The following is a 13,537-nucleotide window of genomic DNA, read 5'->3' as shown; positions in this document are numbered from 1 at the left end:
ACAGTTAAAAAGCAACATTCGGAAAACTATCTTTTTGCAAATTCTCAACCTAAAACCCTCTCTAAATTATAATTACTTAAGCAAAACTACATTTAAAAAATAAAAAGAAAACATAAAGGAAATACACCAAAGCACTAACTATGGCTGTCTGGATATTAGGACTAGAAAAGTTTAGAAAAGAAAGTTAGAAAAGTTTTATCTTCCTCCTGTTCTATAGTTCCCACATTATATTTATTATTCATGCAATATATTATGATAAACAACTAGTTTTCTCTAAAACAAGGCATTTATGAAGTTTATGTTTAACTATGAAAGGTTAAGGAAAAGCTGCAAGGCAGAATTACAATGTGGAAGTCTATCACACTATTTTTAAAAAAAATAAAACACAAAACCTAGCAACACTAGTTTCCTATCACGCTTTAGGAAATTTCCCTTTCTCTGGATTCATTAATTTTAGATAAAAACTCACTTTGGAACTTTAAAAGTACCAGAGAAAGATCTGCATATGTGATATGTGTGTTCATTATTTAGAATACCACAAAAATACCACAAAGTAAAAAAGTTAGGAAAGATATTATTATTACTTATATTTTATTATATGTACAGGATAGGGTGGAAAAAATATTTGCAAAGATTAAAAACTCTTTGTAACACATATAGAAGACAAAAGATTTTTTAAAAAAAAGGAATTCCAGAATTTCAGTAAGTAAATGAGAAAAAGACTAGTAGAACCCATTTAAGAAATGATAAGAAAAATGTACAGCAAGTAACAGAAAAAATAAAAAGAAATGGCCACAGATATCAAACCTCAATAATAAAGCGTACACATACTTCAATTAAGAAATAATCTCCAGGAGTTCTCGTTGTGGCTCAGCGGTTAATGAACCCAACTAGCATTCATGAGAATGCAGTTTCGATCCCTGGCCTCACTCAGTGGGTTAAGGATCTGGCATTGCCATGAACTGTGATGTAGGTCTCAGACATGGCTCGGATCCCACACTGCTGCGGCTATGCTATAGGCCAGTGGCTACAGCTCCGAATGGACCTCTAGCCTGGGAACCTCCATGTGGTGCTGATGTGGCCCTGAGAAAAGCGCGCGCGCGCGTGCACACACACACACACACACACACACACACACACACACACACAAAATAGCCTTTCTGAAGGTCGATCTGGCAAAGTTTATAAAAAGTTTAAATGCACTGAATCTTTTGATTCAGCAATCTCACAGAAATTATTACATGAATATATATGACACATTTGTTAGCACCATATATAAGTGAAAAAATAGAAAAAAAAGTAAATACATGATTGAGTCATCCTATAGCTAACTACATACCGTTAAAAAAATATCCCAAATGTACTCATATAAAAATAATCTCAAGATTAAGAGATGAAATAAAGAAAGTAATTTATTGGGGGTATCCATGAAATGTATCTTATTTATTTGTTTATTACGAAGTGGGGACTGTGCAAGCCACATATACATGTGCACATGTGTGTGTAAGGAACAGCCTGCCTGAAGTGGCTCTCACTGGTCAAATTTGGACAATTTAAGCATCAGAAAGAGTAATCAGACTAGACAATAATGTATGAGACCACAGTAATACTGAAAGGAAAAAAGAGGAAAGGTTCTTTACAAAATAAATGCAGAAGGAATGACAGAATTAGAAATCCCCATCTTGCAGCCACATATACAAGAATTGATTCTGGCAAGTATGCTAAAACCACTAAGTAGAAGGATGTTAGGGAATATGATACTATAGAGTCTCAAGGTTATTAACCCACTATTACTCATTAATTATAAAAAGAAAAACATATCTTTAAAATGGAGAGGTTTGGATGACACCACCTTAACCTATCACCAATAATGCAATAAATTGGTATTATATCTTTATTTTTATTTATTTTTAAACTGGCATTATATCTTTTGATATGATGTATGAGTAAACAACATCACGAAGACAGTACTTTTCAAAGAAAGGGGGAGACGGTTTAAAATGAATCTAATTATAAGAAAACAGTAAGACAAATTCAGATTGAGGGTTATTTTGTTAAAACACTCTAAAAACTGGCTTAGATTCTTCAACACATCAGTGACAGAAATGACACAAAAAGAGTGAAACTTTGAGACTAAGAGATATGACAAAAAGCAACACATGATTTGTGAATGTATCCTGGGTGGTAGGGGAGGGGGATGTAGAGGACTGAACCATAGTAACAACAGGCAGAGAAGTTACCAGAGGAGTTTACATTTTACTGAACATTAGATTTTTTTAATTTTTAAAAATATGTTCATGTGATGTTATGTTATGAGATGTTAGTTCCCACATAACTATGTAAGCTGCTCACAAAAGAGGATGGCATGTTGTTGCCTTGCTGGCAAGATGTATTTTTTCTTCTCTATCTTTCTGAATAAGCTGGTACCAAATGTGGCCAATGACAGTCTTGAAAAATTTAAAGTGTAGATAGCCTGGTAAGCATTGCAGAGCCACTCCTTCATAGTATCAATGGAGCTAATGATCCAATGTCCCCATGAAACACCCTTGGAGTCTTTGTCATAACACAGATTCTGATTTAGAAGATCAAGGACTTGACCTGTGATTCTGATTTTCTAACAAGTTTCCAGGTGATAAAGATGTTACCACTTGATGCTATGAAACCATGGCCCACACTTTTGAGTAGATAAGTTTAAAAGAAGAAAAAAAACTACTGAGGAGTTCCTGTTGTGGCTCAAAGGGTTAAGAACCCAACATCATGTTCATGAGGATGCAGGCCTTGCTCAATGGGTTAAGGATCTGGCAGTGTAAGCTGCAGATTCGGCTTCGATCCCATCTTGCTCTGGCTGTGCCATAGGTCAGCAGCTGCAGCTCAGATTCTACCCCTACCTGGGAACTTCCTTATGCCACAGGTACAGCCATAAAAAGAAAAAATTTTTAAAAATTTTTTTAAAAAACTACTGAAATAGGTAAGAGCAACATTTTAACCTGAAAGTTAAAGGAGGTCCAGAACATTTTTAAACCTTATTTACTTTAAATGCAACAATAGTTCAGATATACAGTGAGGAAGACCTTAAAAACTAAAATAATTAAGTAGTCATAAAAGCTCCTATTTGGATAAACAAGTGAAGGACTGAAACTTTACTTATAAAAGGCTGCTGACCCTGTTTTAGAGGAAGAAAGACAAAATTGAACATTAAAAACAATTGAGAACATGGTCCTAGAAAGAGACAAAAAACAAAAAAATCTAAGTTATTTGGAACAGGTCGTATGTCATTTACCTATTTTTTCAACCCGGGTTCTTATTAATATGGTGTGGCAGCTGTGCATAACAGTGTCAGTAAGACCTGATGACCCCAAATGGCTCCAGGATACATATCTATATGTATGTATATTACATACATTACTATATTGAGGACTATTTCCCCAAAACGGAAATTCAAAAATCTAACCAAAGATTACTTAGTAGGGTTTTTGTGTATGTCTGTGTGTGTGTGTGTTTTACTTTTCTATTTAGTAGACACAACTGATAAAAAGTTGGTAGAAGATGAAAATGTCTTCAAAGATCTACTAATCAGTACCATTTCTTGCTGATACCATCCAAATGTTACTTTAAAAAAACTCAAATGGAAAGTCAGGAGTATATTCATATCAAAACAACCCCTTCTCAAACAAACAGTGATAACTGGTAAAGGAATCTTTTGGACCAGTAATCAGACAAAAATGACTTACAGAAAATTATATTAAAAGGACCCCAAATATATTTGGTATGTTTCTAACAAACATGCAGTTAACAATTTTATTAGAACACTATGTTAATCATAACTTTATCACATTTACCAAAAAAAAAATACATCAGTATTTAATAACAACTGTCTCCTAAACCAAAACAGATTATTTTAAATCTCTAAAACTAGGAGTTCCCTGATGGCCTAGTGGTTAACGATCCAACATTGTCACTACTATGGCCCAGGTTTAATCCCTGGCCCAGGAACTTCCACATGACATGGATGCAGCCAAAAAATTTTAAAAATATATATTTTTTAATTTCAAAACTAAGAATATTTCAAGCTTTTAGTTCTAACGCTACTACTGAGAAAAGCAAAAATAGCTACTTAGAGAGGGAAAGAGAATTATATAATTGCAATCGCAGAACAGAAACTCCAAAGTTAATGAGGGAAAAAGGGAAATTACTCATACTAGAGAAAGAAAGTAGTAATATTTTAAAAACTCAAGATATTTTACTTTAATAATTTGCATTTCTAACTTTGAACATATCTGAAGTTCAAAGAAGTCACACTATGACCAAAAAAGCAATCGTACCACAACATATAGATGGACATATATGTTGAAAACTATTCATTTCTCTATTTATTCAGCTTTCCCCATTTATTTATTCCATATTATTAGCACACTCCCAAAAAAGCCAATAAAACATCACACTTAGGAATGTTAATTTCCCTTTCCTTATCTTTCTCTTCCTTCTCCCATAATAAAAATAATTCCCTGATTCTGAGCTATTCTGGGGAGAAAAAAGAGCAATCATTAGCAAATGCTTAAAATGAAAGAGCCAATTAAATGAATTACAAAAGAAAATAACGCTACATGACTCTTCAGACACAACTTGATTTTTGACTTAAATGAAATTACCACTCAGTGTGATAATCTTATTTCTCTGCCTTGACTCAGAAAGATTTTTTGGCTGTTTCTAAAAAAATCAAAGCTACCTAAGAAAGAAGGTAGATTTGCTATGACTGAGACTATTCGTCTAAAGCACAGCTCTAGACATGTCAGGAAAATTAATGGGGTGCCCTTCCAGAAATCTACAAGCATTTGAAGAAGAATCTATTCAAAGAATTCATACCAAGAATCTAAGAGGTACAAGTCTAAATCAAAGACAAAGACAATGTTGGCAAGATTGTGGATAAAAAGGGAACCCTGGTATACTGTTGATGGGATTGTAAATTGATGCAGCCACTATGGAAAACAAAAGGCTAAAATAGAACTTCCATATGATCCTGCAATTCTACTGCTGGGTATATATCCAAAGAAAACAACACTGGAGTTCCCGTCATGGCGCAGTGGTTAACAAATCCGACTAGGAACCATGAGGTTGCGGGTTCGATCTCTGCCCTTGCTCAGTGGGTCATCGATGCAGCATTGCCGTGAGCTGTGGTGTAGGTTGCAGACACGGCTTGGATCCCGCGTTGCTGTGGCTCTGGTGTAGGCCAGCAGCTATAGCTCCGATTCGACCCCTATCCTGGGAACCTCCATATGCTGCAGGAGCAGCCCAAGAAATAGCAAAAACAACAAAAAAAGAAAAAAAAAAAAAAAAGAAAACAACACTAATTTGAAATTTGAAAAGATACATGCACCCCAATGTTTACAGCAGCAAGACACTCTATGTGGAATCTAAAAAATAAAACAAATATATACAACAAAATAGAAACAGATTCTTATTTGTTCTTAATATAAAGAACAAACTAGTAGTTACCATGAGGAAAGGGAAAGTAGGGAGGGGCAAGATAGGGATACAGGATCAAGAGATACAACTATTATGCATACAATAAATAAGCAACAATGATATATCACACAGCGTAGGGAAATATAGCCATTATTGTGTAATAACTTTAAATGGACTATAGGAGTTCCCATTGTGGCTCAGCAGTAATACACCTGACTAGAATCCATGAGGACACGAGTTCAAGCCCTGGCCTTGCTAAGTGGCTTAAGGAATCTGACATTGCCATGAGCTGTGGTGTAGGTTGCAAACACAGCTCAGATCTGGCATTGCTATGGCTGTGGAATAGGCCAGCAGCCAAAGCTCCAATTCAACCCCTAACCTGGGAACGTCCATATGCCACAGGCGCAGCCCTAAAATAAATAAATAAAAATAAAAATATATGAACTATAGTCTATAAAAATACTAAATATTTTGCACATCTGAAATTAATACTGTAAATCAACTATACTTCAAAAAATAAATAAAACAATAGGTCAGAGGAGAGGGTTTATTCTGGATTTGTATATGGTGCTAGTCCTCAGTAGATTCAGGCCTGAGTCCAAAAGAGAGGAACTATAGTAAAATAGTTGCTTTACTATCATAGTGGTGGGACACTGAAATCTTAGCATCCTGACCTCTAGTAGCAACAGACATCATCCTCAAAGTAGATGAGGAACTATACATTGAAACAACTCCAGGGATCAGGTAACTAACAGAAATGAGTGAAGGATTTGAGAGAAGAAAGTAGGTAATCTGATGATTGTAGGCTTCATCTACAATAGGAGGGCAGCCCTAATCAGCTCCAGCAGATTGTTGCCATAAGAGAGTGAAAACCTACCACTGCTAGACCTTCAAGAGAATATCAAATTCCAAAATTTGTAAAATAAAATCTCCCAGTTTTTAAATGTTAGCAATAAATTCAATTTCTTAAAACAGTTGTGTTAGCCTTTAAAAATCACATCCGTGGTCAAATCCATGACCTATGAAGTAGAGACAGCTGTCTCAGCATAATGAAAAGTTAACACTAATAATATTGGTCATGCCTGCATTACACATCAGCAATGGCAGTCACAAATTCAAGCAGAGGCAACATATTTGTAAACATTGGTGGTGTTATTCTCCCAAACATTGGTGGTGTTATTTTATACCAACCTTTCTCTCCTCAAATTTCCAACACCTCTCCATCTCTACTCTCTGCTAATGACTGTGCCTCCTATTTCACTGGGAAAATAAGAAGTATTCAAAAAATAGCTTCCATGTGCTCTGACTACCACATCTAACATCCTACCTACATCTACACCTATATACCCTCTTTTCTATCCAGTTGCTATGTCTACTTTTATCTACCAGTAAGGCAGGTAAGGGCAAAAACACAGAAATACTGCTTTGTGGTAGTCACTACCTTGATTAAAAAAAAAAAAAAATTACCGATAGGAAAAAAGAGTAACTTTACCAGAGAAATCTAGAAGATACCCTCTCAACCAAGAGATCAAAATAACATCACCAGGAACTAGACAAACATTATATGCCTCCTAATATAATACAATGAGAACACAAGATAACTTCTGTGGCACTCCTGCCAAAAGCAAATAACCTGAATCTAATCATGAGAAAATATAAGAAAACTCAATGTAGAGGACATTCTATAGAAGAATTTGCCTATATTCTTCAAAAACACCAATGACATGAAACACAAAGACTCAAAATACATTCTAGAATAAAGGTGACTAAACTAGACATGACAAGTAAATGCAATTCATAATCCTGGATTTTTATTTTGCTAGAATTAACATTACTGGGATAATTGGTAAAATGTGAATATAGTCAGTAGACTGATAGTATTCTATCAATGCTGATTTCCTGAGTTTGATAATTATGTGGTTGTATAAGAAAATGCCCCTGTTATGAGTTCTTAAGAAATATACACTGAAGTATTTAGGGGTAGAGCTGAACATCATGCCTACATTTTATTCTTAGAGAGGTGAGAAAAAAAATTGCTATGTGAGAGAAAACAAATACAGCAAAATATCACCATCTGGGAAATTCTTTGTATTACTCATTTTTTTTTTTCCTGTCTTTTTGCCTTTTCCAGGGCATTCCCATGGCATATGGAGGTTCCCAGGCTAGGGGTCGAATTGGAGCTGTAGCCACTGACCTATGCCAGAGCCACAGCAACGCGGGATCCGAGCTGCGTCTGCGACCTAAACCACAGCTCACGGCAACACCAGATCCTTAACCCACGGAGCAAGGCCAGGGATCAAACCTGCAACCTCATGGTTCCTAGTAGGATTCATTAACCACTGCGCCACAATGGGAATTCCATCTTTATATTACTCTTATAACCTTTCTGCAAGTCAGAAATTATGTCAAAATATAACTTTTGAAGTAAAACAAAAAAATACATTAAAAATGTTCAAAAATCAGAGTTCTCACTGTGGCACAAAAGGATTGGTGGCATCTTGGGAACACTGGGATGCAGGTTCAACCCCTGGCCCAGGATAGTGGGTAAGGATCCAGTGTTGCTGCAGCTATAGCTTAGCTCGCAACTGGGGCTCAGATCTGATCCCTGGCCTGGGAACTCCATGAGATTCAGGGCACCTCCCTACTCAAAAAAAAAAAAAAAGAAAAAAAAAAGGTTCAAAAATCATATTAGCAAAAGCACTTTCAATATATTACAGTGGCTCCTATTTCACATTTTAAAAGATTATCTCTACGAATACTCCTTTCAGATTCAAAACTACAAAATTTAACTATATATCTATAATATCACTAGACTTTTTAAATTATACATTATACTGGACTAACATACTAGATATTCTCCTCCACCTAAATTTCAGCTGAAAACTAGAAATACATAATGCCATGAAGGAAAATAGCACAACACTATCCTTCAAAGATTACTGATTTCCATATAGTATTTATCTACTTTATTTTTAAAAATATATTTTAAATTGAACATAATCTAAAAAAATAACACCCATCACACTTTGAAAAATCAGTATGTCACTTCAACTGAAACATCATGAAATACTATAGTACAGTACATATATAAAATAGCTGATTTTATTTATTTAAACACAGTGTCAACCAGCCATTTCTAAAAGGAAACAAAACAAGGCAAGATTACCTTCATGGACTGTAATGCCACAATTGTCGCACTGAATTATTTCATCAGCATCCTCGCTATTATCTCCAAGACAAACACAGCAAATCAGAATATGGTCCATTTTTTGGGAACTCCAGTTTTGACTCTTCTCAAGAATCAGCGAGTCCTAATATTAAAACATCAGAAAATGACATATTTAAAAGGTAATTTTATTAAATAAAATTCTCACTTTAAATCATTTCATGCATTTCCAAAATTATGTTGTAGACTCCATTATTTTAGTGTTTTTGTATTTAGGAGAGCAACTACAGCATAAGGATGTTCCCAGGATAAGAGTTAAATTGGCAATGCCACAGCCATAGCAACACCAGATTCAAGCCATTTCTGTAACCCACGCTTAATCCACTGAGCGAGGCCAGGGATAGAACCCACATCCTCATGGATATTAGTTGGGTTCCTAACGCAATGAGCCACAAGGGCAACTCCTCCATATTTCAGTAACTGCAAAGTGTGCTATATTTGAAAAGTATATCTCTTTGTCAAAGGACCCTCTAAGCAACCTCTCTCTAATTTTTCCCTTCTCTGCAAGTCCCATATTCTCTCCACTCTAGGAAATGTAATAGCAAGCTTGTAACCAAAACTCTTCATCTGCCTTGCCATTCTGCATATAGTCTGACTCCTGAAACTAGAAGAAAGAAAAAATCAACTCAGGTAATTACTAATCCTATAAGTGGGTTTTACAAGTATAAGATATGGTTCCTACACTTAGGAAGCCTGTAATTCTACCTAGGATAGACAAGACACACACATATTAAACAGGAAAAAAAAATCAAGATAAAATATAAGCAAATATGTACATGATGGCATAGTTACAGACTCTCTACAACTTTACTGCTGGGGAATCCAGAATTTCCAGGGTCATCAAACCACTGGATGGGACCGTTTCATGAGAACATGTATAGGAAATCTGTGTATACAGGTGCAAAAAAATCATCTACAAAAGAATCCAGGCTCACCAGTTGCTAGAATAGTCAGACTATTCAATTAGGTTAATATCAAGAATTATCTAGTAAAAACTGGTAATAAAGATACCAAGTTAAATGTAATATAAAAGGAGAAAGGAAGATGTCTTAATAGAAAAATAAATAAAGGGGAGAGTGTGTTCCATTTAATTTAAACCTTCTGCATTATGGACTTAAACTTTAAAGACAAATTAACAAGATAATGATTCTTGTAATATTTAACAGACTGGGCCTAGCATTACATATAATAAAATGGCATTTGAGTCTATATATTTTCATTTAAAAACCTAACTATAGTCAGAAAAAAATTAGTTCCATACTACACATTAATTAAATATAGTGTTTCATGTTTTCCATATTTTTATATTCTTGTAAACTGACCAATATCCAAAAGTAGCATTTAGATTACGTCATTTCAATAGCAATCTGTAAATGACATGTGTGGAGTTCCCGTCATGGCGCAGTGGTTAACGAATCCGACTAGGAACCATGAGGTTGCGGGTTCAGTCCCTGCACTTGCTCAGTGGGTTAAGGATATGGCGTTGCCGTGAGCTGTGGTGTAGGTTGCAGACGCGGCTCGGATCCCATGTTGCTGTGGCTCTGGCGTAGGCCGGTGGCTACGGCTCCCATTAGACCCCTAGCCTGGGAATCTCCATATGCCGTGGAAGCAGCCAAGAAATAGCAAAAAAAGACAAAAAATAATAATAATAAATAAATAAATAAATGACATGTGAAAGACATATGACTTTCCCAATTAATAATATTCTTTGAATATATTTTCTGTGTAATAAATCTAAACTTGCAGCTGATCTGAAAAACAAGAATGCAAAAGTTAACAAGGAAGCGATGTCAATTTTATTGAGAGTTGTAACACTTTAAAATTCTATATTCTGCTCCTCCTTGTTATAAAATCAGAAAAAGTAGTTTGAGGCTTTGGAAATGGCTAGCAAATAAAGGTAAAGACTTCTTAAAAAGAAAATCATGTTTTACAGTGCTTTGGTACAGTGAGCAAAACAAAAATTTGCCCAGATTTTCATCCCACTAGCCATGCTTCATATATAACAGCATTTGCCTTAAAGTCAAATGTTCTTGAGTTTCATTCTCAGCTCTCAGTAGCTGTTGAACCTCAAAACTGAAGTTTTCTAATCTGTAAAACTGAATGATAAAAACAATACCTACTGTTGCATCAGGCTATTGTGAGAATTAACAAGGTCACATATGGCAAGAATGTTCCTAAGACACACTAGACACTGAATAAATGTTCACTACCATCTTCCTTTCCTCTGTATTTCTCATAGGTCATCCAAGATGAGAAACATGAGCTGACCATTTATTACACTGGGGAATCTTCCCTGGAACACGAAAAGAAAATTTGTAAGGCTCATTGAGCACTGCTACTTTTAATATTTTTATTTAAATATTAAAGTAATTTTAAATCCACAAAAGACTTTTTTATTGGAATATCACATCTAGGTTAAATCACAGACCAGAAAAAGTCCTAGCAAAAAACCAGTTTGATGACTGAGAGGCTACTCATGTTTATGGGCTCTGTCAATACTTCTCTGGTGAAATTACAGCAGCTGATCAGCCCTTGAAAAAAGTAGGAAAAAATTACATGTAAGAAACAATAAATTTATGTCTATAGATCAGAAAAACTAGTATCAACATGTAGCTCCAGTTCCCGTTGTGGCTCAGCAGTTAATGAAACCGACTAGTATCCATGAGGACACAGGTTCAACCCCTTTCTCTGCTCAGTGGGTTAAGGATCTGGTGTTGCCATGAGCTGTGGTGTAGCTCACAGAGGTGGCTCAGATCTGGCATTGCCTGTGGCGCAGGTTAGCAACTCTAACTCCGATTCAACCCTGTAGCCTGGGAACTTGCGTATGCCTCAGGTGCTGCACTAAAAAGAAAAAAAAAAAAAAAAAATAGCTCCAATTGCATTATTTTCCTATTTTTTCCATTTTGCTCAGAAAAATAGTAAATGCCTAAATTATATCTCTACTTCACTTTCTCTCTACACATAGTATACTTTAGAGGCAGAGAAAACAAAATCAACTGGTAATTCTGGCCTTCTGACCCTCATCACTTGAAACGCTTATTAGAAATTAAACACAAAGAGATAGAAATGTGGGAAACCAGAACTCTACAATATTACCCTAACCAAATGGCTGACAATGTTTCATTGGGAAAATCTAAGTAACATTCTCTTAAAACATTATGCTCTTAAGTTGTCTTTAATAGATCAAATAAGGTTTAAGCATGCTTATGATCAGAATATAAAAGCAAATTTAGTATCAATTTTTACTAGCTTATTTCTGAAGATGTATATCATTTTTCAAGTTTCTGGAGAAATAATAAAATTTTTTACCACAAAACACATCATTTGAAAATATGATTTTTACATAAAATAGAAATTGGGAAAGTAGATACTGAATGGCACATCTAGACTATAAGCTTAATATTACAGAATAATTTAATGAAATCTAGTGGTAATCCTAAGAACAAATGGGGCACTACAGTAATAAATCAATGACTCCTTATAGTAAATTATTTCGTTTATTCACCCTTGGGATTTAAAACTTACACCAAAAATGATACTGCTCTATGTTTTCCATGGACTCTAAAATATGCTTGGCATTCATTTATATATGTATTTCACAAAGATTATTATAAATAACTTATGTAACAGGGTAAATTCTAAGTTATACATGTGTTTAACAGAAGGAAATTCCAGCATGCTTCACATAAAATCAGAATTTAAAAAAATCCTATTGCTCTGAAAATGAGAAAAAAAATATTACACCAAGAAGTCTGACCAATAGTTCTTCCAATAAGTTTTTAAAGAAGGCTAAATTTTGAAAAATCTCAAGTAATTTTTGTACAATGTTACAACTAATTTTCTTTCAGGCCTTAGAACAATTTGTTCTATTTTGAAATGTGAAGAAAAGAAATGATTAAAAAATCAGAAGCCCCCAAAAGCAGTGGCTATTTTCAATTTTTGGCAAGATGTTTACATTTTAATTAGCAAAAATCAGATGACAATTGTCATTTCTTCATATGGCAAGACATTTAATCTATTTAATACCAGAGCCTTTCATGAAAAAAAAAAAAAATCCAAAAAACTTCCATCTGAAAATGGTTTTCTATCATGTCATCTCATCCAAAGCTCTAGTTTCAAAGTCCTGAAAAATGGGAACCATATCTGAAAATCCTATACAGCCCTCCCCCCCAAAATTTACTTCAGAAAATTAGAAGGCAAGATAACCTTAATGAATCTCAAATACTTCAAAATAAATGTTTGTGAAAGACATGTAACCATATTCCAAGGTGATTTTTCATATTACACTCAATTCAAAAAATGTCATAATGCCACTGACATATGCACAAAATGCAAGTTATCAAATGTCCAATTCTAGAACTGTAGTTCTCAAAGTATGGTCTGAGGAACTCCCTTCCAGGGGTTCCAAAACGTAAATACTAAGGTTATTTGCCTTTTCACTCTCTCTCATGGGTACAGAGTGAAGAGTTCCAGAAGCTATATGACATGGGACAGTGTCATCAATCTAGTAACTTGTGAACCTGTATACCTCTCATTTTTTGAAATTTCTGAGTTTTAATTTAAAATTGCAAATTTCGAAAGATATAACGTATATGAACAATAATAGAGTCCTCAATTTTTAAAAGTATATAGGCGTCTTGAACCAAAAAGTTTGAGAACCACTGCTCTAAAGCATCTCAAGACCTTCAACACAGGCATGGTGAGCCACTAGTTATGAAAGGCCTCCATTCAAAAAATATCAATTCCCCTAAGAAATTTCAAAACTGAAAGTTCCTGGGCATCATTTACATGATACCCAACACCATATCCCTACAAAAGCACCTGACATAGCAACAAGGAAAAAATTTG

At 34.8% G+C, this 13,537-nt stretch overlaps 1 protein-coding gene across 7 annotated transcripts in view; it reads right to left on the bottom strand.

Annotated features, from left to right (window-relative positions):
• Positions 1-13,537, bottom strand: part of PHF14 (PHD finger protein 14) — a 188,976-nt gene that overhangs the window by 160,858 nt on the left and 14,581 nt on the right. For all 7 annotated transcript variants that reach the window (XM_013979727.2, XM_013979728.2, XM_005667646.3 and 4 more), the window contains exon 4: positions 8,630-8,774. In XM_013979727.2, coding sequence (XP_013835181.1) covers positions 8,630-8,774 — 145 coding nt within the window. The remainder of the gene's footprint in view (positions 1-8,629; positions 8,775-13,537) is intronic.

Source organism: Sus scrofa, chromosome 9, assembly GCF_000003025.6.
Source record: "Sus scrofa isolate TJ Tabasco breed Duroc chromosome 9, Sscrofa11.1, whole genome shotgun sequence".
Lineage (NCBI taxonomy): Eukaryota > Metazoa > Chordata > Mammalia > Artiodactyla > Suidae > Sus > Sus scrofa.
Note: the sequence above shows the minus strand (reverse complement) of the source record. Positions and strands in the feature narration are given on the sequence as shown.